Source organism: Sciurus vulgaris (genome assembly GCF_902686455.1).
Source record: "Sciurus vulgaris genome assembly, chromosome: 12".
Lineage (NCBI taxonomy): Eukaryota > Metazoa > Chordata > Mammalia > Rodentia > Sciuridae > Sciurus > Sciurus vulgaris.
In genome coordinates this window covers 65,033,665-65,059,821 of record NC_136473.1, presented here as the reverse complement: position 1 = coordinate 65,059,821, position 26,157 = coordinate 65,033,665, and the positions used below count along the sequence as shown (strand labels likewise).

At 39.4% G+C, this 26,157-nt stretch overlaps 1 protein-coding gene across 3 annotated transcripts in view; it reads right to left on the bottom strand.

Moving 5' to 3' along the window:
* Window positions 1-12,047: 12,047 nt before the first annotated feature.
* The window catches only part of SLC30A10 (solute carrier family 30 member 10), a 48,173-nt gene continuing 34,063 nt past the window's right edge, over window positions 12,048-26,157 (bottom strand). For all 3 annotated transcript variants that reach the window (XM_079107830.1, XM_079107829.1, XM_079107831.1), the window contains exons 3-4: window positions 20,371-20,610; window positions 12,048-17,431 (exon numbers count right to left, since the gene is read on the bottom strand). In XM_079107830.1, coding sequence (XP_078963956.1) covers window positions 16,947-17,431; window positions 20,371-20,610 — 725 coding nt within the window. In that variant the 3' untranslated portion in view covers window positions 12,048-16,946. The remainder of the gene's footprint in view (window positions 17,432-20,370; window positions 20,611-26,157) is intronic.

The window sequence follows — 26,157 nt, the reverse complement described above, 5'->3', positions numbered from 1 at the left end:
GGACTGCAGCTCTGTGGTACAGCATTTGCCTCGCACGTGTGAGGCACTGGGTTTGATCCTCGGCATCACCTAAAAATCAATAAAGATATTGTGTCCAGATACAACTAAAAAATAAAAATAAAAGGTATTAAAAAAAAAAGAAAGAAAGAAATTCGCCAGGGTGACCCTGTGTTGGTCACAGGAGAGGAACACATAGACCTTCTCTTAAGGTGGTTAGCGATCTTAAACGCCAATGGGCTAGCTGTGAGGGTCTAGAAAGCAGAGATACTGATGTATATTTTTAATAGAGATCTACTATGCATTGAAAACTTGCTTTTTCTAATCCTCTTAATATTGAGTGATCCTGATGCTTTATAGATGAAAAACAAAAGAGAATAACAGAAAGGGAAGGGAATTAATATGTTAAAACTTCTTACAATAGGAGTTGGGGGTATAACTCAGTGTAGGAGCACGCACTTACATTCACAGGGCCCCAGCAGCCCAGGGGGAAATTAAGATCTGTCTTCAAATTCAGATCCCACATCCAAAGTAGTACAGCAAAACAGAAAGTCTTTCTTTAACTTGAGGATTAAAACATCACCTAAATGGTGAAGAGAAACTCAGGTATGACTCTTAAAGAAATAATCACTTGGTGTTTTTTTTTTTTTTTTTTTTTTTCATTTTTTTGCCTCTTCAAATTAGAGTTTATAATAAAATTTAATTTAAAAAAACAGTCTGCACATACTCTAAGATTCCATCTCACCCCAATTAGAATGGTGATTATCAAGAACAAAAGCAACAATAGGTGTTGGAGAGGATGTGGGGAAAAAGGTACACTCATACATTGCTGGTGGGGTTGCAAATTAGTGCAGTCACTCTGGAAAGCAGTATGGAGATTCCTCAGAAAGCTTGGAATGGAACCACCATTTGACCCAGCTATCCCACTCCTTGGCCTATACCCAAAGGACTTAAAAATCAGCATACTACAGAGATACAGCCACATCAGTGTTCATAGCTGCTCAATTCACAATAGCCAGATTGTGGAACCAACCTAGATGTCCTTCAATTGATGAATGGATAAAGAAACTGTGGTATATCTATACAATGGAATATTACTCCACCATAAAGAATGATAAAATTATGGAATTTGCAGGCAAATGGATGAAATTGGAGAATATCATGCTAAGTGAGATCAGCCAATCTCAAAAAAGCAAAGGAAGAATGATCTCACTGATAAGCAGATGATGACACATAATGGGGGGTGGGAGGGGTTAGTGTTAGGGATAGGGTTAGGTTTAGGGTTAGGGTTAGGGTTAGGGAGGGTGGCAAGAATGGAAGAAGGAAGGACTGTATAGAGGGAAAAGAGGGGTGGGAGGGGTGGGGGGAAGGGAAAAATAACAGAATGAATCAAACAACATTACTCTATGTAAATTTATGATTACACAAATGGTATGCCTTGACTCCATGTACAAACAGAGAAACAATATATATCCCATTTGTTTACAATAAAAAAAAACAGTCTGCACAGACATTGAAAGGATGGGATTGAAAGAGAAAGGAAGGAGAAATGGAAGGAAAGAAGGAAGAAAGGTGGAAGGGAGAGAAGAAGGGAGAAAGGGGAGAGAGGGAGAAAAGGAGGGAAAGAAGGAGACAAAGAGAGAAAAAAAAAGAGAGAAGGAGGCAGGGAGGGAGGGAAGAAAGGACCAAGAACTAGGTGGCGAATGATGTTTTAACTAGGTAAATAAATCCAGGGCTTCTGTCACTTGTCAAGAATTTCAAAGATTAAGACAATATTTGAGGGTTCTTAATTTTCCATTAGTCTCTCAAGGTTTGATTTGTTATGCAATTTTACAGAAGAGCTGATATCTATTTGAGCCTATCTTTTCACTTACAAAACAGAATTCTGGTCTTCCTCCTCATATCAGAGTTTCAGGATGAGACAAGGATTTACACTGAGTGTTATTAACCCCAAGTTTAATGAAGCACTAAAAACTAAACATAGATAGGGTTTCTTTATTCCCCTGACTTTGACAAAATATCTTTGTTCTCTTTCAATACCAAACACAGAGAAATGATTTCACACAGATGAAAGAGCCTACAATATGGATACCAACTTAACATATTATCATTCTTGAAAATATGATTTGGAAACATGTGAGAATAAAAGACAAAGCTGAAAAAACATACATACCCCACAGGAACTATCAGCAGGTATAATTCCATGAACAGGCTAGGGTTTGCAGGGAGGAAACAAGGAAATTGGAAAGCAATGAGCCATTAGGAACTATGTTAGCTTCAAATAACAGAAAATTTTCTAACAATATCTTCTAAAGAATTTATGTTTACTCTTATAGAAAAGGAAGTCAAGACATCAGCCCCACTCCCTCTCAGGTATGAAAAATGGTGGAATGAGACAGACATTATCACCCTATGTACATGTATGTTTATGCGAATGGTATGAATCTACATTTGTGCACAACCATAGAAACAAAATGATGTACCCCATTTGTGTACAATGAATCAAAATGCAGTCTGTAAAAATTAAATAAATAAATAATATTTATGGGAAAAAAATAAAGAGATCAGCCCCTGCTCATTCTGGAGGCATAGATCTCTTAATCAGCTGTCACTATAACAAAATAACTGAGGCCTATAACTTATAAAGAGGTATGGGGTTTTTTGTTTTTTTGTTTTGTTTTGTTTTGTTTTTTTGGCTCACAGTTATGGAGGCCAAGATCAAGTCATCTTGGGGCTTTGGGCTTCTGGTGAAGGCAGCATCATGGTGGCAATGCAAAGCAGACAAATTACTCACCTCATGAGCCAAGAGGTTGAGAGAGGAAGAGGAAGAGACCAGGGTCCCACAGTCCTTTTCAAGGGCAAACCCCCAATGATTTCTCATTAGGTCCCATCTCCTTAAGTTTCTACTATCCCCAGTAATGTCACCCTGAGACCTTCAACACCTTGGCCTTTGTGGGACCCTACCAATACTCAAGCCATAGCAATAGCCCAATAAAACCAGGGCACCCATGATTAACTTTTTGTTCTTTCTTATTTGTTTGTTTATAAACAAACAAACAAATTTAGGCTAATTTAAACTACTTTAGAACTCAATGTGCATTCAAATCAAAAAAAGAAAGAAAGAAAAATAAGAGTAAGAGTTACATCTCGTTTTTTGTGATGAGAAATCACAAAAACCCTCCCCAACCTCCCCAAACTTCCACATATTGGTCATTAGCTCAAACTGCCCTTCAGGTATCTGTGGGTGTAGGTGAATCTGGGAAAGTTAGCATTAGCAGAAACAGGCAAGAAAAGAAGGATCTGGGGATGGGTATCCAAGTAGCCCACAGCAAATTTTGTTCCAATTAATGTTCAAGATCTGCCCAAACTACCTTTCCATTTATGTGAGGGCTGCCATTTTTTTAGATTTCTTTTTTGGTACTAGGAATCGAACCCAAGGGTACTTTAACACTGAGCTACATCCCGGGTCTTTTTAGTTTATTCCGAGACAGGGTCTTGCTAAATTGCTGAGGCTGGCCTCAAACTTGCAATCCTCCTGTCTTAGTCTCAGGAGTAACTGGGATTATAGGCATGTACCACCACACCTGGCTTGAGATCTTTTTTTAAATGAAGTTGACATGGCAAATGTTGTAGTTGTGGTTATTCTTTTGTGCCTTTGCCCTATTTTTTTTTTTTATTCTTTTGATGTTTTGACTAACCACTCATAAGACAGAATACTCTCCCCAAATATTATAATTGGGTTTCTAAAAGTTCACAAATTAAAGAACTGTCCACTGAGGGGGGCAGGGGGAGGGCCATAAAATCAAATTTGAAAAGTCAAATAAATATTCTAAATAGGCTAAATAAATCTGCAAAGAAAAAGCGAAAGGTAGACAACAGTAACAATAGTTATACATTGCAAATGAGTAATAGATAAAAGTGCTACATTACTATTTTATGATGTCACTTGTTAGAAATTGTTTATAATCTCCCCAATTTTGAAAATAACTTGTTTATTCATTGTGAGGTTTTGTTCTTAAACATAAAATCCTCACAGCACAGTGTACTTTTTTCCTGGGTCAAATGCTGTGTGTTCCCTATGTCATGACTTGGAGCAGCTAGTCCCTGGGTCCCAGGTCTCGCCTCAGGCCGCATGGCCAGCCTCCGCCTTCTCTGGTCACCTAACCCCGAGCCCTCACCTCCTCCTGGCTCCTCTCAGTGCACTACTACACACGCAGACCTGAGGCCAAGGTTTAATTTTCCTCAATGGCTTTCATCTTTCCTAAGATGACCTTGTAAAGGGCTCTCCGTCTGCTCTGTTGGCTATTTCCCTTCTCTACTCCTAATCCCTGGCTCCTTCTTTTCCCCTGAGGAGTTGACATGCAATTGGCCTGTTCTAGAATCAAATTCTCCCCAATTTTGACAAGAAATACAGAAGTAAATCTTATGCTACAATTTAATGAAGCAAGAACCTGCAGTTAAGGGCAGATTGACTAAATACCTAAATACTTAGAGATATTCACAAGAAGAGTAGCCCAGAGGAAGAGAAAACCACATCTCTACTGCCGGATATGCCTCTCAGAGAACTCCTTGCCTTCCAAGGACTGGATAAGGTCACCTGGAAGTGTGACTGTTGTCCTGAGAAACAGCCTATTCACAAAAACACTAAAAAGTCCAGGATTAGCTGGCTGTCAGGGTGCACACCTATAATGCCAGCTACTCTGGAGGTCGAGGCAGGAGGATACCAAATTTGAGGCCAGTGTGGGCAAGGTAGCAACACCCTCATCTGAAAAAAGGGTGGGAGGGGTAGTTCAGATATTTTGCTTGCCTGGCAGTTCAAAATGCAAGCCCTCTTTTATGATGAGGCAATTATAAATTCTAGAGAACAATTTTTAGATAAGAATGGTAATTAATAGGCATTCTATATTTCAATGTCAATCACTAAACCATGATTCTGTGGAGTCATTCTCACTCACCCACTGAAATTCACCCTTTGTCTTCCTATGTATGCTTCCAGAAACCACTTCACCTCCCCCATCACTGGCTTTTCTCCTTCTGTGTTGCAAAGTCTCAGGGCCAATACGCTGAAGAGAAGCCAGTTGCTAATACTAGAAAGAAAAGAAATACTAGTGGAACCTCAGCCATTCAATCAAATCATACAGATTTGGTCTTTGAGGAGATGGGCTTGACCATGCTGATAGACTGTAACTCTGGAAGAAAGGTTATCCTCCACAACACTTAAGCAAATAAGTTTTAATTAAACATGTGTGTGTGTGACAGTCCCTATGCTAGGTGCTTCAGAGGATCCTGAAGTAAGGGACATCACAGAAAAGCCCAGCAGCCCTGGAATCAAAGAGACCTTGTTTCTATCCAGGCTCCACTGCAACTGAGTTAAGTGAATCATTAAAACTCTCTAATTTTGTTTTCCTCATTAGTAAAAGAGGGAACTGACTATCAGGGGTTTGGTGAGAATTAAATTAGATCATATGGGGCTGGAAGTTTGGATCGGCAGTAGAGAGCTTGCCTAGCATGTAGAAGGCTGTGAGTTCCATCCCCATCAACCAAAACAAAACTAAATCAAACTAGATTATATGTACTGGAGAGCTGGATCAGGATTATTATTATTACAAGGAAATGTATTTTCTCAGGAAATATTGCATTTACCTGAAGAAACAAAATAAATAATCAAATATTAAATGGTTCAGTGGTAGCAATAAGTGCCATTGGAATTCAGAACTGGACCATGAATACTGTTCTTAAATAACTTACTTCTGATACCCCATGAGGAGGATCTACTCCCAGAAAATTAGGAGCAGAAGTAACAGAATGTATGGAGAAGAAATGTTTTAAAGGAATTAAATCAAAATCCACACCTACATAACCCACAGAGCATGGTTTATGCCAGAGAGATAATTCAAGTCCCCATGACTTTCTAAAGGAAGAAGAATGTATCCACAGAATAATAGATATTTAAAAAGTTGATAGAGCTGTATAATGAAATACTATGTATCTGTTAAGAAAAAGGGGGAAGATATTTATGTCTGCCTGGAAAAGAGAGAATACATTGTCAATTTTTTAAACATAAGTTTAAGGACAAACTTATTTTGATTGTTTATTAAATATGTTTTCCTTTGAGGTTTGGAATTATCTGAAATACTTTGTGCTTGCCTTCACTATTGCATTCTTTTACCATTTAGTAACAAAAAAGAAATATGTTCTAAGAAAGACAAAAAGAATCTGTGAAAGGAGGTGAAGGAGAACAGGAGACTTCTCAAACCCCCAAATAGAACAAAAGGCACTTTCCTATCAAATGAGCAATGGGGCTGAAAATGTGTGTTTCCAATGTGAAATGAATAGGGGTGTGGTAGCCCTTGGCCAGGGCAGTCAGTGTCAGGAGGAGATAGGATATCTGCTCCCTGACACACTGTTGATTTGGGGGAACTACAGATATCTTGCTCAGAGCATTCTTTCCATCAAAGTGTTCAGCATGACTCAATAATATGTGGTAAGCACCATTTGAATGACGATATAAAAGGACAAAAAAATACCTGCCTCCTGGGCTGTGTGGAGACCTACACTTCACTGTGGATGTTCATTTGTTCATGTGTTCAGTGAACAGTTACTGATGTGTAGACAGCCAGGATGCTGGCGACTGGGTGAGTCTGGCCTGTCCCAGGCTGTTGAGCTCCCTCTCTCTCTTTTTTTTTTTTTTTTTTTTTTTTGATAACCCAGTGGTGCTTAACCACTGAGCCACATCCCCAGCCCTTTTTATATTTTATTTAGAGACAGAGTCTTGCTAATTTGCTTAATCCCTCACTAAGTTGATGAGCTGGCTTTGAATTTGTGACCCTCTTGCCTCAGCCTCCCAAACCTTTGGGATTACAGGCATGCACCACTGTGCCCAGCTGGCTCCTCTTTTTGACACCATCAGGATAGCAGCAATAGTGAAGGCTGAAGTGACCCAGGAGTATTTCCTATAAGTGAGTATAAAGGAAGTAATAGCCTCACATATAAAGTGCGAAGAATATTGTCACTTCGAAAGTGAAGCGACTCACCCAGGGCAACACAGCTTCCAAGTGGCCTTTTCACCAGGATTTAAATGCTCATATCTTGCTTCTTTCAAATGTGCCAACACATATGTTAAGTGCTGAAAATGCAATTAAAAGAAAAGCAGGCCCCTGACATCTGGAAACTGGCAAATACACAAGGCCTCGGTGTTGGTATGATTATCCTGGCCCTCACTCCTGAGCCAGGGTATTCTCCTGTTGGACACAGTCTCTCAGGATCCCAGCACCAGCCATGAGGTCACTTTGTGACCCTGGTGAAGTGGGGCAAGAAACAAGGTCACTCTGTAAGCCTGGGTAAGCACAGACAAAAATAAGAGCATCACGCAAACCACAATACCAGACCTTATCCTGCATAAAATAAATGACTGCAGCTTCCATTTAACATTTGAGCCTTGCTTCATTTCTCCCACCTCGTCAATTGCATTTATGAAGATACCCAAAGAATTACATCTACTGATCGGCAGCATCTGATCCAGAAGATTCCTTGAATTTTCCTCCAAATCACCTGACATGAGCCTGAATCCTACAATAGGTACTTTTGAATACTATCTTGCTGAGATGCGCTCTGGAACCCTGGAGTAAAGTCTCCTTTTCGCTGTATTGTACACTGAGCCTCATTTGTTTACCCACAGGCATGTTCTTGGTGGCTGCAGAGCATTGATAAAAATGGAGGTTCCCCCAGATTCAGCTGAAGCCCTCACTGCCTGTGACTTGGACCCCTGGATTCACACAGTAACTCTCAATCAGCAATGTGACTGGTTAAGTCACCTGTGTCTGACCGGGAGGTGAGGGCCTATGGAATTGAGCCCTGATATTTCCTTGAATCAGCATTGGGTTTGTTTTGCTTTACTTGGAATAAGGTCCCTTGGGATTTTGATATTATATAATTAGGTTTATATTGTTCTTTGGTGAAGTGATATAAAATGCCCTCTGCCTTCAAGGAGTTTAAAATCTAATTGGATATCAATCTACACTATACATTTTGACATTTCCACTGTGAGTAGTGAAATTAAAAGAGGAATGAATCTGGCTGAAATTTTACTTATTAACATTGGCATTTTAGGAATATCCAGCATTCACAGAGCATTTACAGACTCAGGTGGTGTGCTCAGTACTCCAACTTGGTCATCTTCTTTAGTTCCCACTACCATCTCATGAGGCAGGAACCATGATTACTCCCTATTACAGATGGCACCAATGAGTCCTGAGACTTTTTTTTATTCTTTGATGATGCATTTCCAAAGGTCAAGACACAAGGCAGAGCTGGGATTTGAAAGCAGACAAAATGTTTAAACCCAACACTTCCTAGTACTACATGTTCATTTTTATAACATTTCTCTGGAAAGCACTTTTCTATGACCCAGGTTTGATCATACCATGGTTCAAATCATGTCTCTCCACTTAGGAAGTGCTGTGCAGTTTAATTTTTCACGACAGAAAGCAAAAGCTATAAAGTGAATATTAAGCATCACTCCCTCCAAAACAGTTGTATTAGTATTTTCTGAATGTCTTCGAGCTTCAGATTACAGCCTCAAACTCCCAGGACTCCAGCAAGATCTTTCAGGGCCCCATTTTCTGGGGAAGATAAGAGACCTGTCTGTTATCATCGACACAACCAGCCTTTATCCAGGCCAGACACATGGAGAATTTGCTCTTCCTGTTTCATCCTCCTCCCCCAGGAAAACACAGGTGAAATGCCACCCCATCCTGAGGCTATAAATTCCATGCAAACGTACTTTTGCATCTTCAAGCCTAAAAGAATTGGTGTGAGAGTCTAAATATTTTGACTCTAAATTGGAATTTGTTTGGATGACCTAGGCACATTTGTGACCATGTGGCAAAAATAAGAGAAGGAAGATCCACTTCCTTCCTACCTTACACTAGAGGGCAGAGATGACCCTGCTTCCACACACAGGAGGTGTTAGCATCTGAGTGTACTCGTGAGTCATTGTTTGGGTGTGGAAGGGCCAGAGTCTATAGTCCACAGGAAACCACCTTTGGGACAAAGCAACACACTAACACCAAAGAAAGAGGCCCAAAAGAGAAACCAGAAAGGAAATAACTTGGCAAATGTAATCGAAGAAATGAAATGCCTTTTTGGCATGCAAACAGACTACATGTAACATCCACTCACAGTTCATATAAAGCTCCATTTAGAGTCCCCCCTCCCCCAAAAAACCAGTCTGATGCCTTCTTTCCACACTAAGTTACTCCAGGATCCCTCTGCTCCTCTTGTCTGCTGAAGAAAGGTGAAGTCTGAGGGGCCAGAATGAAAGGGAGCCTCGGGGGCAGGCAAAGGGTGTGTCCTCTTCTCTAGAGCAGAGGAAAGCAAGAGGGTTGACAGGAGGAAGTTGAGAGGTGGTCCAAGGTCTGGAGGCATCTGCGACAGAACAGACGAAGGTGATCAGAGGAACCTGAGAAAGGGAGGGGAAAGGAAGAGGTGCTGACATAGAGACGACATCGAGGTGAACATTAATGACTGAACACAGTAAGAGAGGAAAGACAGCATGAAACCAAGTGGCCAGACTTGAGCTGCTTTGAAGAGGTGATCTGGGGAAGTGTGGGCAGGATGCTTCCATTGAAACCAACAGAGAAGCGTCAAGGAAAGCCAGCTTTATAATTAAGGCAAACTCAGTGAATCTGGAGTGTCTGCAGACTCTCTGAGGAAAAGCAAAATGTGTCCTCAACTACAGCTAGCTGTAGTTCCGTCAGACAGGACTGGAGACCCAGGGGCGGATGCTGGGTGCGTATTGGGTAAAACACCATACAGAGTGACGTAGTGTCGGGGAAAGATGTATGGGGAAAACGGTTTTCCAAAACTATTCTATTCTATTCCTGGTGTTTCCCTAATCTGTTCTCAACCAGGTGCCTGAAGAATAAAGTCTAGTCTCTCTCTGGAATATTCTTTCCATCTTTCTTCTCACTCACTGAACTGTCCCAAGGTTCATTTAAAAAGTCAACTCTTAAATGTTCAAAACCTCTAGCAATTAGAGAAATGCAAACCAAACTACACAGATTTCATCTCCAGTCAGAATGGCAATTATCAAGAATACAAGCAACAATAAATATTGGTGAGGATGTGGAGGAAAAGTTTCATTCATACATTGTGGTGGGACTGCAAATTGGTGCAACTACTGGAAAGCAGTGTGGAGATTCCCCAGAAAACTTGGAATGGAACCGCCATTTGACCCAGCTATCCAACTCCTTGGCCTACACCCAAAGGATTTAAAATCAGCATACTACAGTGATACAGCCACATCAATGTTTATAGCAGTTCAATTCACAATAGCTAAACTATGGAACCAACCTAGATGCCCTTCAACAGATGAATGGATAAAGAAGTTGTGGTACATATACATAATGGTCTTAAAGAAAAAAAGAAATCATGGCATTTGCTGGTAAATGGATGGAGCTGGAGAATATCATGCTAAGCAAAGTAAGCCAATCCCAAAGAACCCAAGGCTGAATGTATTCTCTGATATGTGGACGCTAATTCACAATAGGGGGGTACTAGGGATGAACAGAGGTACTTTGGACTAGACAGAGGGGAGTGAAAGGAGGGGAGGGGTATGAAGAATACTAGAATGAATCAGACATTATTACCCTATGTGCATATATCATTACATGACTGGTGTAACTCTACACCATGTACAACCAGAAGAATGAGAAGTTATACTCCATTTATGTGTGAAGTGTCAAAATGCATTCTACTATCATTTATAACTAACGAATAAATTTTAAAAGGGGGGAAAAGGTCAACTCTTCTGCCAAGGTGTCCTGGACTATTCAAAACTTTATTCTAGTGGGAGAGAGCAGAAATGGGTGTTTAATATCATGTTATAAAGTGACAGGGCTGCGAAGAATATTCTATAGAGTAGGATACAGAAAGAATGGAGTAGGCAGAGATTCAATTCTCTGTGTCCTGGATTCCATCCTTGGCACCATGCTGCAAATTAATTGAAGGAAGCAGATGGTCATGAAGTGTTATGCAGCTGTCTCCTGGAGATGCTGTCTCAGTCTTGGAAGGTGATATTTGAGCACCAGAATGCATCCAGCTTTAGGTAATCACCCCAGTTTTAGTGTCTGCAAAGCTCCCCTTAAGCTCCCACAAAACTGGACTGCCTTACTTAGCTTCACATGTAGACTATAAATTCCACACAGGCAAGAGTCACTGGCCCAAGTTTATAATATGTATATGACATTTAATCAACTGATTGACAAAATAAAATCAATTAAAATACTGGAAGAATGTTCCCTTAATTCAATGCTTATGAAGATCGCAGTAATAGTCTACCCTCTCCACCATTCCCTAAAGCCAAGAAGCTCCCTTTCTATGCAGATCCTATTGGATCCCAGGACCAAATATGTTCCACTAGGAAACCAGATCAGTGTAGCTTACAATAAGTAACACCGCTGCATCAATTGGTGACATTTTTTCCAAGATGAACTGCTATGGTTTGAATCTTAAGTGTTCCCTAATGGCCCATGTATTAAAGTCTTAGACCCCAGCTTGGTGCTCTCAGGAGGTGGAGAAAACATGAGGTGGGGCCAGCTGAGAGGTGTTCCAGTCATTGGGGGTGTGCCCTTGAGGGTGATAGTGGAACCCCAGTCCATTCTTCTTTCTTTTTTGCTTGCTAGACAGGAAATGAGCAGTTATTTGCTCTGTCACGTGCTCCCCACCATGGTGTGCTATCTCTCTACAGGCCCAAAAGGAACAGGGACAATTGATCATGGATTAAAACTTTCAAAACCATGATCCAAAATAAACCTTTTCTCTTTAAAAATTGACTATCTCAAGTATTTGTTATAGTAACAGAAAGCTGACTAACACATGGGCCTTGTTATATTGTAGGTGGCATAGGGTAGTAGAAACGGGTGTAAACAAGAGGCCAGCAAAACAGAAAACAAGAATTAGCCCAAATTTTCAAATCCAACTAAGAAATTTCTGTTTGCCAGGGTAAGGGACAAAGACAAAATGAAGTCAACTATTTCAGTTATCTGTTCAATTTCCACAAACACCTGGGTTGTACTTTTATTTCTTAAAAATTTTATTTACAGCACCATTGAACATCTTTCACCTTCAAAAGGTATGCAGACATACATACATTTTTGGGGGAGTCACATGCAGTTAGTAATGAGTTATTTAAACTCTATATCTTAAAGTTTTAACAATTCCCCAAATATTATGATTACACTTTGACAAATTGCCTATGAAGATAGAAGAAGGACTTTAAGCAACAAAGCTCCACAATATTGTAACATAACCTCAAACCTCCAAGAAGGGGTCATTCTCCCTCGTAAATCTATCTTTCTGAATTGTTCTCATTAGAATTCAGAGTGGGTTCAGTGTCTCTGGCCTGGCTTTGTACTAAGAGGTGACAGTTGATCATTTAGCAAGCATTCAAAAATGTTCCATGTAAACAAAAAATTCCAGAATAAAACACCTGGTAAGAGAAGTGCCAGAAAATAACACATCTACACTAGCTAAACTTCAAGTTCATAAGAACATTTGGATTACAGTGAGGATTATGGTCTGATGCATGTTCCATTTGAGAAACTAGTTTCCTGATTCAATAACTTCATTCCTACCCGTGGTCGCTCGGGTGTAAATACACTCAGAAGTGCAAAGAGGTGACAATGGATCAGATGAAAGGCAGAGCTATAAGACAGGCATTCAGTCAGAGGTCATTTATCTAAATGTGAACACTAAATCAGGAAATGTATCCCCGTTTTTCCTAAATTAGTCTTTCTTGCAGTTTTGAACTACAAAAGTGTGAAAATACATTTAAAAGTAAGATACTTCCAAATTCAGTTAATATATGTAACCCCCTCAAAGAAAATAGGATTTGGCAAGGGATTAAGATGGTCATAAAGGATGAAGTGTGTTTTAATGTCTAAACTTGTCATAAGCACTAAGATGCGCTCCTTACCAAAAACTAATAACAAGAAACATCAAGTTTAAAATTGAGAATTTCAAATATGAAGAATTTAAAAACTTAACCCCAAGAATCGATTGTACTGTTATTATCCAATCTCATTTATAGTGTGCTCATCAAACTGAAACTATCCAAGAATTGAAGAAATTATCACAGAACAGAGAGCAAATGCTTTTCTTTCATTTCATTCATTGTCCTAATGACAGATTGGCATAATTTTTAAGGAATTTTTTAAAATTATATTTTTTCTTTAAATGTCCAAAATTCATATGTAGAGACAATCATACATTTTTATAAATAGTTTGATCTCACCATTTAAAATAGTATTTGACTGAGGGGTAGCTCAGTGGCATAGTATGTGCTTAGCATGTGCAAGGTCTTGGGTTTGATCCCTGGCACAACAAAAAAAAGTACTGTTTGTAGAGTGAATCCTGAAAAACTGATGAACTGGGGGTAAATTTTCCCCCAGGGGTTGTGTGGTAATGTTACAGACATTTCTTATTGTGATGACTTGGGAAGATGTTATTCGCATCCACAAATAGAAACCAAAGATGTTGCTAAACATCCTATAATACACCAGACATTCAATGTACACATCAGAAATTATCTGGTAGAAAATATCAATAATGTGAAGATTGAAAAACCTATTTAAACACAGCAAAAGTTCTTCATATGTCACTGGGAAGCTGCCTTATAATCCAGTGTCTAACTCAGTGATTTTCTTTACATTCAAAATACTCATTCCAATTGAGTTGTGGAGTTCCAAATTTACCTCCACCAGAGTTTGTGCGAACAGCGGCCCCCACCCCCCAAAAAGTAACTAAATGTGATGAAATTAACTTTAAATTTTTCCTCAACTAATACCTCCCTATTTTAATTGACATTGTATCAAAAATAAGGAACACAATATTTTTTTTCTGTCAACAATGGAGTCTGGTAGCCTTGTGGCTATTCATGATGGCCCCATAGAATCAAAAAACAAAATTAGCCTCCATTTTCAAAAGCAAAGTCAGAAGTTGGAAAATTAAGCAGTTTCAGTGCTTTCTGCAGCTGGTGCTGCAACAATGTGGAAAGAACTTGTTCTACAGAAAGAGAAGGGCGGGAGGGCTATGAAAGTGCTAGAAGGATAAATAGCCAGACTGCTGAGCAGGACAACTGGCCCATGTATTAAAGCCTTAGACTCCAGTTTGGTGCTATCAGGAGGTGGAGAAAACATGAGGTGCCCTGACCTGACACACATAGGATACCACAGAGTTTATTAAAAACATTTTCAGGGCCAGGGGTTTAGCTCAGTGGCAGAACCCTTGCCTACCATGTGCAAGGCCTTCGGTTTAATACCCAGCATCGAAGCAAAAAAAGAAAGAAAAAAATGCTTAAAAAAAAGAAGAGCATATGAGAATATGAGCACATAAACGGAGTGGCAGTCTCTAATCTCAAAAGCTATTGTTATAAATCTACTGTTCATCAGGTGTTGCTATCACTAAACAAGTCTGATTCAGAGGAAAAAGAAAACTCTTGCATTTCCTTGGGAGAATTAAAAGACAGGACAACTGAAGGGAGAGTAGAACCCAGATTGAAGTACAATCCAGCAGGTGACAAATGCAACTCACCTAATCTGATTCAAGAATATTGCACTTATTCAGCTTGTTTGAATGTACTTAGCCAAACTATCTTACAAAGGCATTATTTTGCACTGGCCCTCATCCATAATTTGGAATGTTTATAGGTGTCGATCAAGATAATTTTCTGAGGTGAGATTTAATTATGTTGGAATTAAGTGCTTTTTCCTTTCCAGAAAAATACTTTAGGGATTAATTAAAGGTCATTGTTTAGAAACAAACTGAAATGTGTTCCTTTAGCCAGTTGCACAAAAACTGCAAAATTATAATTTTTTCCTTTTAATAAAGAGAGAATGGTATGAAATCAAATTAGACCTTCAAATTTGGAAAAAAGAGACAAATTTCTTCTTTGGCTCCAGCTAAGGCATCTCAAGCAATATTTAGGTAAAAGAATTTGGTTCACATCTCACTATGGTGAATTTCTTAAGAGAATCCTGTAGTTTATGTGAGTACAAGTCTCACTTTGGATACTAAAAATAGAAATGGTGTCTTACTATTTACCCCCCACCCCCAGCCTTTGGCTTATAAAGTGCATATTACCTAAACCAATAAACTTCTAGAGATGAATGCATTTTTAGGGAATTTTTCTATTTACCTGTTTACAGCCAATTTAACCTTAGATAATAAATTTACAAAGAAAAAAAATTAATGATCTTACATCATGATCATAGCTGTTTACTTATCAGTCTTCAAATTTAGACTAAGAAAAAAAAATTTTTTTTTGAGTCAGGATCTCACTGTGTTGCCCAGATTGGCTTCAAACTCCCCTGGACCCAAGTGATCCTCCTGCCTCAGCCTCCCGAGTAGGTGGGACTACAGGTATATATCACCTTCCCTAACAAAGACAAATTTTTTAAAATTATGTTTGTGATGAAAAATGTGGATGTCATTGGTTATGATCCCTGTGCTTCTGTGCAGATTCTAAACAGGACTCAAAACTTACAGCCTAGAAAAGGATGGTTTTCAGTCAGTCTTGCAAATTATCAAAGAAGAGGCTGGTCCTCTAAGGGACCTCCCATTTTCTCATACCTAGGAGACTTAAATACTGATGCCTAAACAATCTGTTAAATATACAGATGATACTTCTTTATGACCAATGTAGTTCAGTTATGGGTCTAAATTAGATTATAATAAATTTATTTGAACTTGGTAATATGGGTCAGAGATATAAAAGAGAATGCTAAGTTCTTCAAAGCACATTAAAAGTAGCAGTTAAATTAATTTTCATTTTTCACTGAGACATCAACTTGTCCATCAAGTTGCTAGATGGCAACTATAATAAATACTTTAAAATATATCTAATTAAAGGAATAGCAGTATAGCTTATTTATTTGGCAGAAATAAGCACTCAATATCTTGCATTTTCCTATCTCAGGAATACTTATTTTCCCCTGGTAAATGCTACACAGATCAATGTGATCAGATAACAAGAGACTCTAAGGAAATTTGCACAACTAACTAAATCACCATCAAAGTAATAAGTGAAAATAATCCCAACTAGATTGTCTAAAAGATAGTAAATAAGTACTTAAGGAAATAGAAATATTCCCACACTTCCAAGTGAAAAGAATGTATTTAAAACATTTGAAATACACCATACCTATAGTTCAGTTCCCAGCAGAAAGTTTTCTCTAGCCTAACAAACTGAAAAGATAGTCAAAAAAATCACATTTTTCTCCTTACCCACTAGACTCTAATGCTCTGAGAGCATTTTCTACCTTAATAGGTATTCATTTTACATTTATCCAAATTGAATCACAGAAAAACTATTTCTGCAGTGCCAGACATATCTAGTTTTCCTCTTTCATGATCCTCAAGGGGAGAAAAACATAGTTATCATGGTACATCAGTTTTTTCTATGTGTACTTAGGCTAGGAGCTCACCTGAGAGCTAGAAGTTCTGATCAGTTTGAAAACAGGGGTTGGAGATACTTGGTTTGGTGGTACAGCACTTACCTAGCATGTTCAAGGCCCTGTGTTCTATCACCAGCACCACATACTCATACACAAAAGCAAGAACTACTTTGAATCCTGTGTCCACAGTCACTGAGCCCCAGCCCGTCAACGTCCCTGACATATACTCTAGTGTAGTTTGCTTCAGAATGCATGTTTAAACTGAAACTGTTGAAGAGCAGCATTAGTTACTCAGGTGATGGAAAATGGTCATCAGTGACATGAAAATCAACAGACATGTTTCACTAAAATCCCAAACAGCCAACTCCCACTGAACACAAAGAGCACACACTGCAAGCTTGGTCAGAGCCCACAACCCACAAACTCTTTTTACCAGCCAGGTTGACAATTCCAAAGTGCCTTGTCTAAATAGTCTGATTTTATGTGGGTAGCAGGTTAAAAATGTGTACTGTTTACATGTTGGTCCTCCTGAGTTTTGTTAAGAGTTTGTCTGTGGTCACAAAGGCAGCCATCCAGAGACACTTCAATGGCCACTTCCGGTGTGTCTGTTCTGCTACGGTATGTCTCCAGAGGAGGACCGCCATTGTGCTCAGCACAGCCACTGACATGGGCCAGAGGCACTGACCCAGGGGGGCAGCACAGCTTGTTAGAACAGCTGTTGGAGACACAGGGATGGCTGCAGAGCAATAATAAATCCTTCTGCTCTGCAGATTCCTTCAAGTCCACATTTTCAAACTGGATGGTCACATTGTGGATTCCCGCGTTATGGAAGATTTCTCGAATTTTTGTGCTGGCATCCTGATATCCCCTGTCCTTCTGATACTTGATGTGCAGAGTGGCAATGATCTTTCCACTTATAAGTTCCCAGATGTGCACTTCATGCAAACTGCTGATTCCAGGCACAGTAGACAGTTTACTCACTAGAAGAGAGAAGAACAAACAGAAGTCCTGGTGGATGCTCTAACTGAAACACAGAACTACATCCAGGCTGAGGTTCCATAAGCATGCTCACCAAAATGGCAGTGCATCTACTGAAATTAACAGAAAAACAGCTGTCCTTCTGTGAATAATGTTTTCCCATAAGCTTCTTTCTCCTCTCTGAATTCCTATACCACACATTGTTAGCCCATGAAAAATAATTCAAGAAAATTAGTTTAACAGCAAGACAAAAATGTCAGCCAGGCACATTGGTGCACACCTGTAATCCCAACAACTCAGGAAGCTAAGGCAGGATAGCAAGTTCAAGGCCAGCCTCAGCAATTTAGCAAGACCCCAACTCGAAGGAAAAAAATATTAAGGGTTAGGGATGTAGCTCAGTGGTAAAACATCACTGGGTTCAATCTCCAGTACCAAAAAAAAATCCAAGGCTGTTGAGTACATAAGGGAACAGACGCTCTAATGGGCTTTCCATGAGAGCATAAAGTGGAATACCTTTTTTAAAAAGTAAAATTTAGCAATCAAAAACATTTACCAGCAATTCTAGTTCTAGGAAATTTAACCCAAAGGAAATAATCAAGTATGTATTGTATGTACAAGAATGGTTTGGTTAAAACTCTTTGTATTAATGAAAAAAAAAAAAAAACAATGGAAAAACAGGAGTTAACCCAATTGCACTATGGAATATGATATAGTTGTTAAAAAAACAATTGCATATTTAAGCATATAAAAAATGTATATAAGGGGCTGGGATTGTGGTTCAGTGGTAGAGTGCTCATCTAGCATGTGTGAGGCACTGGGTTCTATCCTCAGCACCTCATAGAAATAAATAAATAAAATAAAGGTATTATGTCTATCTATAACTAAAAATATATTTTTTTTAAAAATGTACATAAGCAGGCTGAGGTTGTAGCTCAGTGGTAGAGTGCTTGCCTGGCATGTGTGAGGTCCTGGATTTGATGCTCAGCATTGCATATAAATAAATAAATAAAATAAATGTCCATCAACAACAAAAAAAATAAAAATAAACGTACATAAGGTATTTTTAAGTTAAAAAAGCAAGCAGCTAAACTACATATATGACATGATCTTTTTAAAAAAATTTCTGTACTAGAATAAAATACTAAGACTGACAATTTCCATGATCAATTTATAAGGGATCTCTTTACACTATTTAGGCTTTTCTGTATTTTTTTCTAAAATTAATATTTATTTAGAGAGATGATATGGAACAGTCCTTATGTGCAAAGACTCTGGAACCAGCTAGAGTTGGAATCCGGGTGTAGTCTCTGACAACCTGCATGACCTTAGGCAATTTACCTTGCCCCTCTGTGCCTCAGTTTCCTGATATGTAAATTGGGAAAGATAATAATTCTACCTTATAGTATTATTTTAAGGATTGAAATGAATCTAGGTAAGTAAAGCCCTTAGAACAGTACCTAGCATGTAATAAGCTTGTTAAGTGTTGCTATTGTTATTACTGTCTTTAAAAAATGTTTCTAAATACATATATGACCTTATTTAAAGGCATAGCCAGTATACTGGCTATCACAGACTTTCGTATATATTTATCTTGTTTTCTCAACTGGGAAACAAGCTAGATTCTTGGAAGGCAAAAGCATGACTGCCTGCTCTTCTGTGTCTCCCCACTCCCACCACTTCCTCTGCCTGTAGCACTGGCAAATCGTACGTGCTCTGATTCAAATTTTAAAGCAGCCAAAGAATTAACCATACCTCACTGGCTCTTAGAGACAATGCTGCCAGAGAAGAGACCAAAAAAGACAAACAGAACATCCAAAAAAAAAGCACAGCAGGAGCCAAAGCTGTTGGCAGTGGCTCCACAGATTGGCACCCATGCATGCTAGGTGAGCACAGCACTGGCAGGAACATAGCCTTCAAAGAACAGCCAGCTGCTGCTGAGGTGTAACCCAGTGGGAAGGCATGTGCTTAGGATGAGCAAGGCCCTGTGGTCCAGTCCTAGCATAAAAAAGGGGGTCTAGAGACGTAACTCAGTGACAGAACACTTGCCTGGCATGCACAATATCCTGGGTTCAATCTCTAGCATGGCAAAACAAACAAAAAAACACACTGCAAATCACCCCTCTATCAGCGGATAGTCTAACCACAGTCATCCAATGTATTATGATTCATTTAATTGAATTTCAGGTATATGTCATGAAATAAAGTCTTCCAGTTTCTATTTCAAGTTTACTGGCTCACTGATAAAGCAATGATAAATAAATAATATGCATGAAATAATTTCATTCTATGAAAATATAATCTCCAGTTAGAAACACTAGAAATAAAGCCATACATTCAGTTTATCACCAACATCTGAATAGTTAACATTTAGAAATTCTACAAAATCCGTAAAGTTTTTGCCCAGAGGCACTAAAGTGAGAGCTTGACTTCTGTTTGAGGAAAGGAGAGGCAGATTTCATTAATGAATGAAGGAAAGCTCTGAATTTAAAATGCTGTCTTTTTAGTCTTACGAAAGATGAAGTGATTTGCACATCCACAAAAATCAATTAACTAGAAAGCAGGATCTAGATTATGAATGATTCATGTTTTCAGAAAATACAAAAGGAGAACAAAATCAAGTTCTTGGCAGAAGTGACCTTATTTGAGTTAAAATAAATCTCTGAAGTGAAAGCAAATAGCCCAGAAGTAGGTACTGCCCAAGTACTATATCATTAAAATTTTTGCAGCTGAATCACAGAATCATGGCTTACAAAGGACCTTTGGATTTTAGAGCTGTGAATCATCTTGCTAGGCTGCAAACCACATGATGGATGTCTCTATTGCATGGTGATTTCATGTATTTCAGAATATATAAACCAACTGCTCTGCCATAATGCTGGCCCTTTGGCCTGAAATGACATTCAGTTGACACTGATTCTAGATCGGAATTCAGTCTACTTACTCAGCTCTTCCATGTTGACTCCTTTGGGGACCATCTGCAGGAGAATGACAGCTGTCTCCTTGATGAGTGGGAAGGCAGATGATAAAATAATGATGACCATGACAACAGTCAGGCTGGGATCAATGTAGCACTGCCAGTTACATGGGTCCTCGACTTTCAGGGGCAGCACATAGAATATAATGGCTGTGATGACCACAATCACAGACCCCAGGGCATCTCCCATCACATGCAAAAGAACACCTGACAAGAAGAAAGAGAAACCAGTGAAACACAGATCGAAGTTGGGAGCCATGGGACACTTGGATTTTCAAGTATATGAATAGCTATTGCTATTTGCTTTGTTTTTCTTTCATCAGAACAACAGAATGAATCCTAATAAAAAATAATAGCAACTGATTTTCTGAACAGAAAAGAAAACCCCAGACCACCATCCCAGGACCCAGAGAACCACTGAAGAGGAACTGCCTGGGAGAATCTGGACTAGCTGTCACCTGCAGGAAGAGTGACTGCACTATCTCAGAGCTTCACCTCACTACCACTCACCTTCAAAGGGCACCAGGCCAGAAAAGAGGCCCTGTAAATGTCTTGTTTTTTTTTTTTCAGACAAGCATCCATACTTTAAATTATTTCAAATGTTTTTAAAAGGAGACAGAACTGAGTTATGTCAACCTCGGAGTTTTGTCTTTTGTTCTTTGTCTTCCTTCTATCCTGATCCATTCTCTGCTCCCCCACCCCCACTTAGTCATTTCAATGGTATTTGGCAAGTCTCAAGAGCAGGGGCTCCAACAAATGTCCACTGCACAAAGAGCCATTTGTCAAAATAAAATAAAAATTGAATCCTCATTGAATTAATATTCTACGGATAATAATAAAAATCATGGATACCTTGAATTAAGGGAACTGTTTCTAAAAGTATCAATAATGATATAGAAAATAAGCATCTGTCAGCAAAGAGATCTGGGTGCCCAACTGATTGTGAGACATCAATTAAACTGGCATTTAGTAAATTCGGCAATGGGTAATGAAATATAAACACAAAGCATCTGTGTTACAGAAAGCAACATCTTGCTATTCCAAGCCAGCAGAAACCCAGCACAGGAGAGCTCGTTAGAGATGCAGGGTCTCACTCACTCTCCTGGAAACAGCCGGAAGTAATCTAAAAATGGTTCACAGTTGACCCAGAAGCTCCCACAAAATCATGCAAATCAGGAGGCTTGAATCTTCATATTCACTTTAATATCACCTGAGAAACTGCCCAGGCCCTTAGGGATATGCATATCCAAAAAGCCATCAAATGTCTGAAAGATGTTATACTAAAGAAGCAATATGTGAATGGTGGAGTTGGCAGGTATGCCTGGGCCAAGCAGCAGGGCTGGACACCGGGTTGGTGGCCCAGAAAGAATGCTGAATTTTTGCTGCATACACTTAAAGACACAGGGAGTGATGCTGAACGTACGGGTTCAGATGCAGATTCTATGGCCAAGGAAGACACCCAGATGAACAAAACACCCAGATACACCACCTCTCAGAGCTCATACTCAGATTTACCTAGCGCCCCTGCCACACTGAAATGAAAAAGAACAAACTGTTCCTAAACAGAAGAGAGGGAATAAATTCAGGATAAAATAAATGCAAATAAAAGTGAAGAAGGAGGAAAAGAAAGGGAGGAGGAAATGCAGAATCCCCATTTTACACATGAAGAAACTAAGGCACGGAACAGCTAAGTAACTCATTCAAGATCACACAGCTATTGAACCCAACTTACAGTTTAACAAGATCCCCAGGTGATCTGAATGCCTGTTAAAGTTTTCAAAGCACTGCTCTAGAGGAAAGCTATAGATTAAGAAAGGTCTGCTTTGTCTCTCTACATATCCCAGAGATCCACTCAGTAGAATTAATAACAATCCAAATTACTAACAACTCACTCGTGGCTAAACAGTCTCACACGGAAGGTGCTTTCATGGGGCTAATTCCTCCTGCTGGCAACACTTCCAGGATTCTAACATCGCAGTTCAGATGGCATTCTGCAAATATTCTCAGGGTAATTCATGGCAACTTACCCAGCTCCCCTCCACCCCCCCAAAATACAGGAATTAAAAAAAAAAAAAAAAAAAAAAACAGCTTGGGATGTAGGTCAGTGGTTGAGCAATTGCCTAACACATGTGAGTCCTGGGTTTTCTCTCCAGAACTGTGGGAGGAAGGAAGGAAGGAAGGAAGGAAGGAAGGAAGGAAGGAAGGAAGGAAGGAAGGAAGGAAGGAAGGGAGGGAGGGAGGGAGAAGGCTGCCTGCCCACATTTCCTTTTGCTGAGATTCTGATTCAAAATATTTACATGAAAGATTCCTATTTTGTATTTCTGTGCCTCCTCTCCCCCACCCATCCCAAAAGCCCTTTCTCCTCCCCAGCTCCTCTCCTAAGCCAGAGAAGAGAGACTCAAAACTTTCTCAGGAGTTGGTTGTCCTATCAACCTGTCCCTTCCAGCAGGAACTGAAAGTCAAAGGCTTAACTTTCTTCAGAACAGTACAAAACGCTGCACTCAAAGAAGAAAACTTAATGGTTCCCACACACACTTGATGTCATGATCTTCACAACCTGAGATGGTCTGCATGTGAGCCTCGCTTCCTCCATTAACTGTAAGTGACACAAGTATCAGTCATATCCTGAGTTTCCTTGTTTATATTATAGCACTGAAGGCAGAGAATGTAGGTACTCAATAAGACAGCATTTTCTGGTTCCTAAGTCTTAATTCCTGTGACATAGAGTAACTCCTGTCTTCTATTTAATTGAAAATAATAATAATAATAATACTTGATCTGGGGGATAGTTCAGTGGTAGAGACAGGGATACTTCACATGTACAAAGCCTTGGGCTCAATCCCAAGCACCACAAAAAAATTAATAACAATAATAATAGTAATGATTGTAATGCTAACCAACGAGTATGCATCAGGCATTGTTTTAAGTTTATTTATATAGTAAGTCATCTTAAGGACTCTTGGAGGTGGTTACTATCTTCATTTCACAAATAAGAAAACTGAGGTGCAGGGTAGCTAAGTAATTTGTCCAAGGTTGCACAGCTAGAAAGTGTTAGAAATAGGAGTCTGGGAAGTCTGATTAATGGACCACTGCACATCCTGCCTCATGGAAGTTCGAAATTCCAATTTCAGTTTTTTCTTCTGAGAAGTACCACTACTAAGCCCTTAAAATTACATAAAATGATGCCTTTCATATGTGTTTTTCTCATAACCCATACTAAAAATTTTGTTTTACATCCTAGTATGCACAGACATTCTTGAGGTCCTTATGTAAATTATTAATAACTGCTATTCTACTTGAACCAATTCTAAATAATTTTCTAAATGTTGATTGTACTGTACTAAATGTATTTTAGGTTTCAAATTGTCATGACCTTCAATTTGAAAAACTGTTATGGGCTGGGGTTAAAGCTCAGCGTGTGCTTAGCAGTCCCCAGCACTCCCCGCTACACACAAAATTATTGTTAAAAGGCTCAGCCCATTACTTATTTTTATTTATTTATTTTGCAATGCTAGGGAGGGAACCCAGTGCTGCATAAATGCTAGGCAAGTGTTCTACCACTGAGCTAAACCCCCAGCCCCTAAATTCTAGGGAAGTGATAATGCAGTGAGTTTTCCGGCCTCCCATGCAGAGATGAAGCAATCACGATCATTTTCCTCTGGGAACCAATATTCACTGGCAGGATTCTTTTCTTCAAAAAATGTTCATTTCTATACATAAAAAAAAAGTACATGTTTGCCATGTACTGCCATGTGATGGAAAATAATGATAATATCCACCTCACTTCCTCAGAGACCAGTTCCCAAAAGTACATGAAACATCTGAAAACCCTCTGAGAACTGAGCAGGAGGTGATGACAATAATGGTATTATTTGTGTGTCCTCCATGTGGTTCCAAGCACCCATGTAATCCTCACCACAACACCATCATCTCCATGGCACAGATGAGGAGACCAACACTCAAGAGGTGAAGTTACCTGCCAAGGTCACTTAGCTAGAAAAAAGGCAGAGCTGGAATCCAAACCAGATCTGCCTGATGCCAGAGTTCGATGCTTCTCACCTCATTCTACTTATGCATTAAGTGTTGGGGGTCAGGAGGTGAGGCGATGAAGGGCTGAGGGGGAAGACAAGGCACTGAAGGAGTGGAAGAGAAGGACAGAAAAGTCTAGAAAGGAATGTCCACACCAAGACAGCAAGCCATTGAAAGTCACGGTGTTTAGACCTTTATCTGGATGCAGTGAAGGTGTCTGAACAGACTCTAATGTGATCACATCTGTGATGCAGAAAGATAAACCTGGCAAATTACCTGAGGGACAAAGATCACTATTTAATGGACAACTCGACCACCTGTCCAGTTACTATGCTTACAAGGTTGTTTTGCAAAAATGGGGCACCTCTGCACTTGGCCTTCGCTTGCTGACTTTCTATAAAACCAGGGGGGAAAAAACTGGCATCTATCGCAAATTGACAATTTGACATATACTGAAATTTGATAAGTGTCCCTGCACATGGAAAAGCTAATGGTCCTGTTGAATTTGTTGAATAACTACAAACGGTTCATTTGTACAGAGAATTTACAGGTGGTTTATAAAAGGATGAGATCTTTCTTACTGGACAAAGGCAAAAATTATAAAGAAACATTCATCAAAGGGGATTTATTTTCAAATAATGTCAGGATTGCTATTCATCTATTTATGTTTATACAGAAATTAAGGGGATAATTGTCTTTCTGACACTCTGCTACAACACTTAATGTTTCATATTTGAGCCTATTAAATAAAATCAACCACTACACAATACACTGGTGAGAATTTTAAAAGAATTGTGCTTTTCCAATAATTTGAAGTAGAAGATGGAATGTGTTTCTTAGAATTCATTGTTTTAAAATTCCCATTGGAATGAGAGAAATAGTAATGAAAATTAAGAAGTGGTTTTTGTTCACAGGAAACCCCATTAGATGTTTCCTCTGCAGATCTGGAGAGGGCAGCAATCCTTTCTAAAGCAATTGCTTACATGTTAGAAATGTAACCACTGGGCAGCATGTGTATATATGTACTAGAGAAGCAAGTCATTCTCATTTGGAAGTCAGTGTGTGATCATGAAAAGAGCCAGCAATGTGAAGGAAGAGTCCAGGATTCCAGCCCACCTCTGCTGCTAGCCAGGGTGACTGGAGGCAGTTGCCAAACACTCTGGACCCTGTTTCCTCATCTGTAAAGTGGAAAAGTTGAAGTCCATTCTCTCTAATGTCTTTCTACTCCTAACATTTATTCTGTAGTCCTTCCCTTAATCATGGCTCCAAAGTGAAGACACAAGGCCTAAGATGAGGCCAGCCTCACAGGGCCTGAAATGTGGAAAGGTACCATTTAGCAACAGCAAGGAAGCTAGGCAACATGGTATCATGCCTGTAATCCCAGCTCCTCAGGAGCCTGAGGCAGGAGGATCCCAAGTTTGAGGACAGCCTGGGCAACTCAGCAAGATCCTGTCTAAAATAAAATAAAATAAAAGGGCAGAGGGTATAGCTCAGCAGTAGATTTCTTGCCTAGCATGTGCCAGGCTGTAGGTTCCATTTCTGGCAAATACAATTAAAAAAAAAAAAAAAAAAAAGCAATGGAAATGAAGTGAGCTGACAGGTCCTAAACCAGCAGGGGTTTGAGCCTAGCAATTTCACTCCAGCTGAAGAGCCATAGTATCCACCTTGGAAAACTGCTGTGACCACTACATGACTCACTCCCATGAATGGTGCCTGGCACAAAGT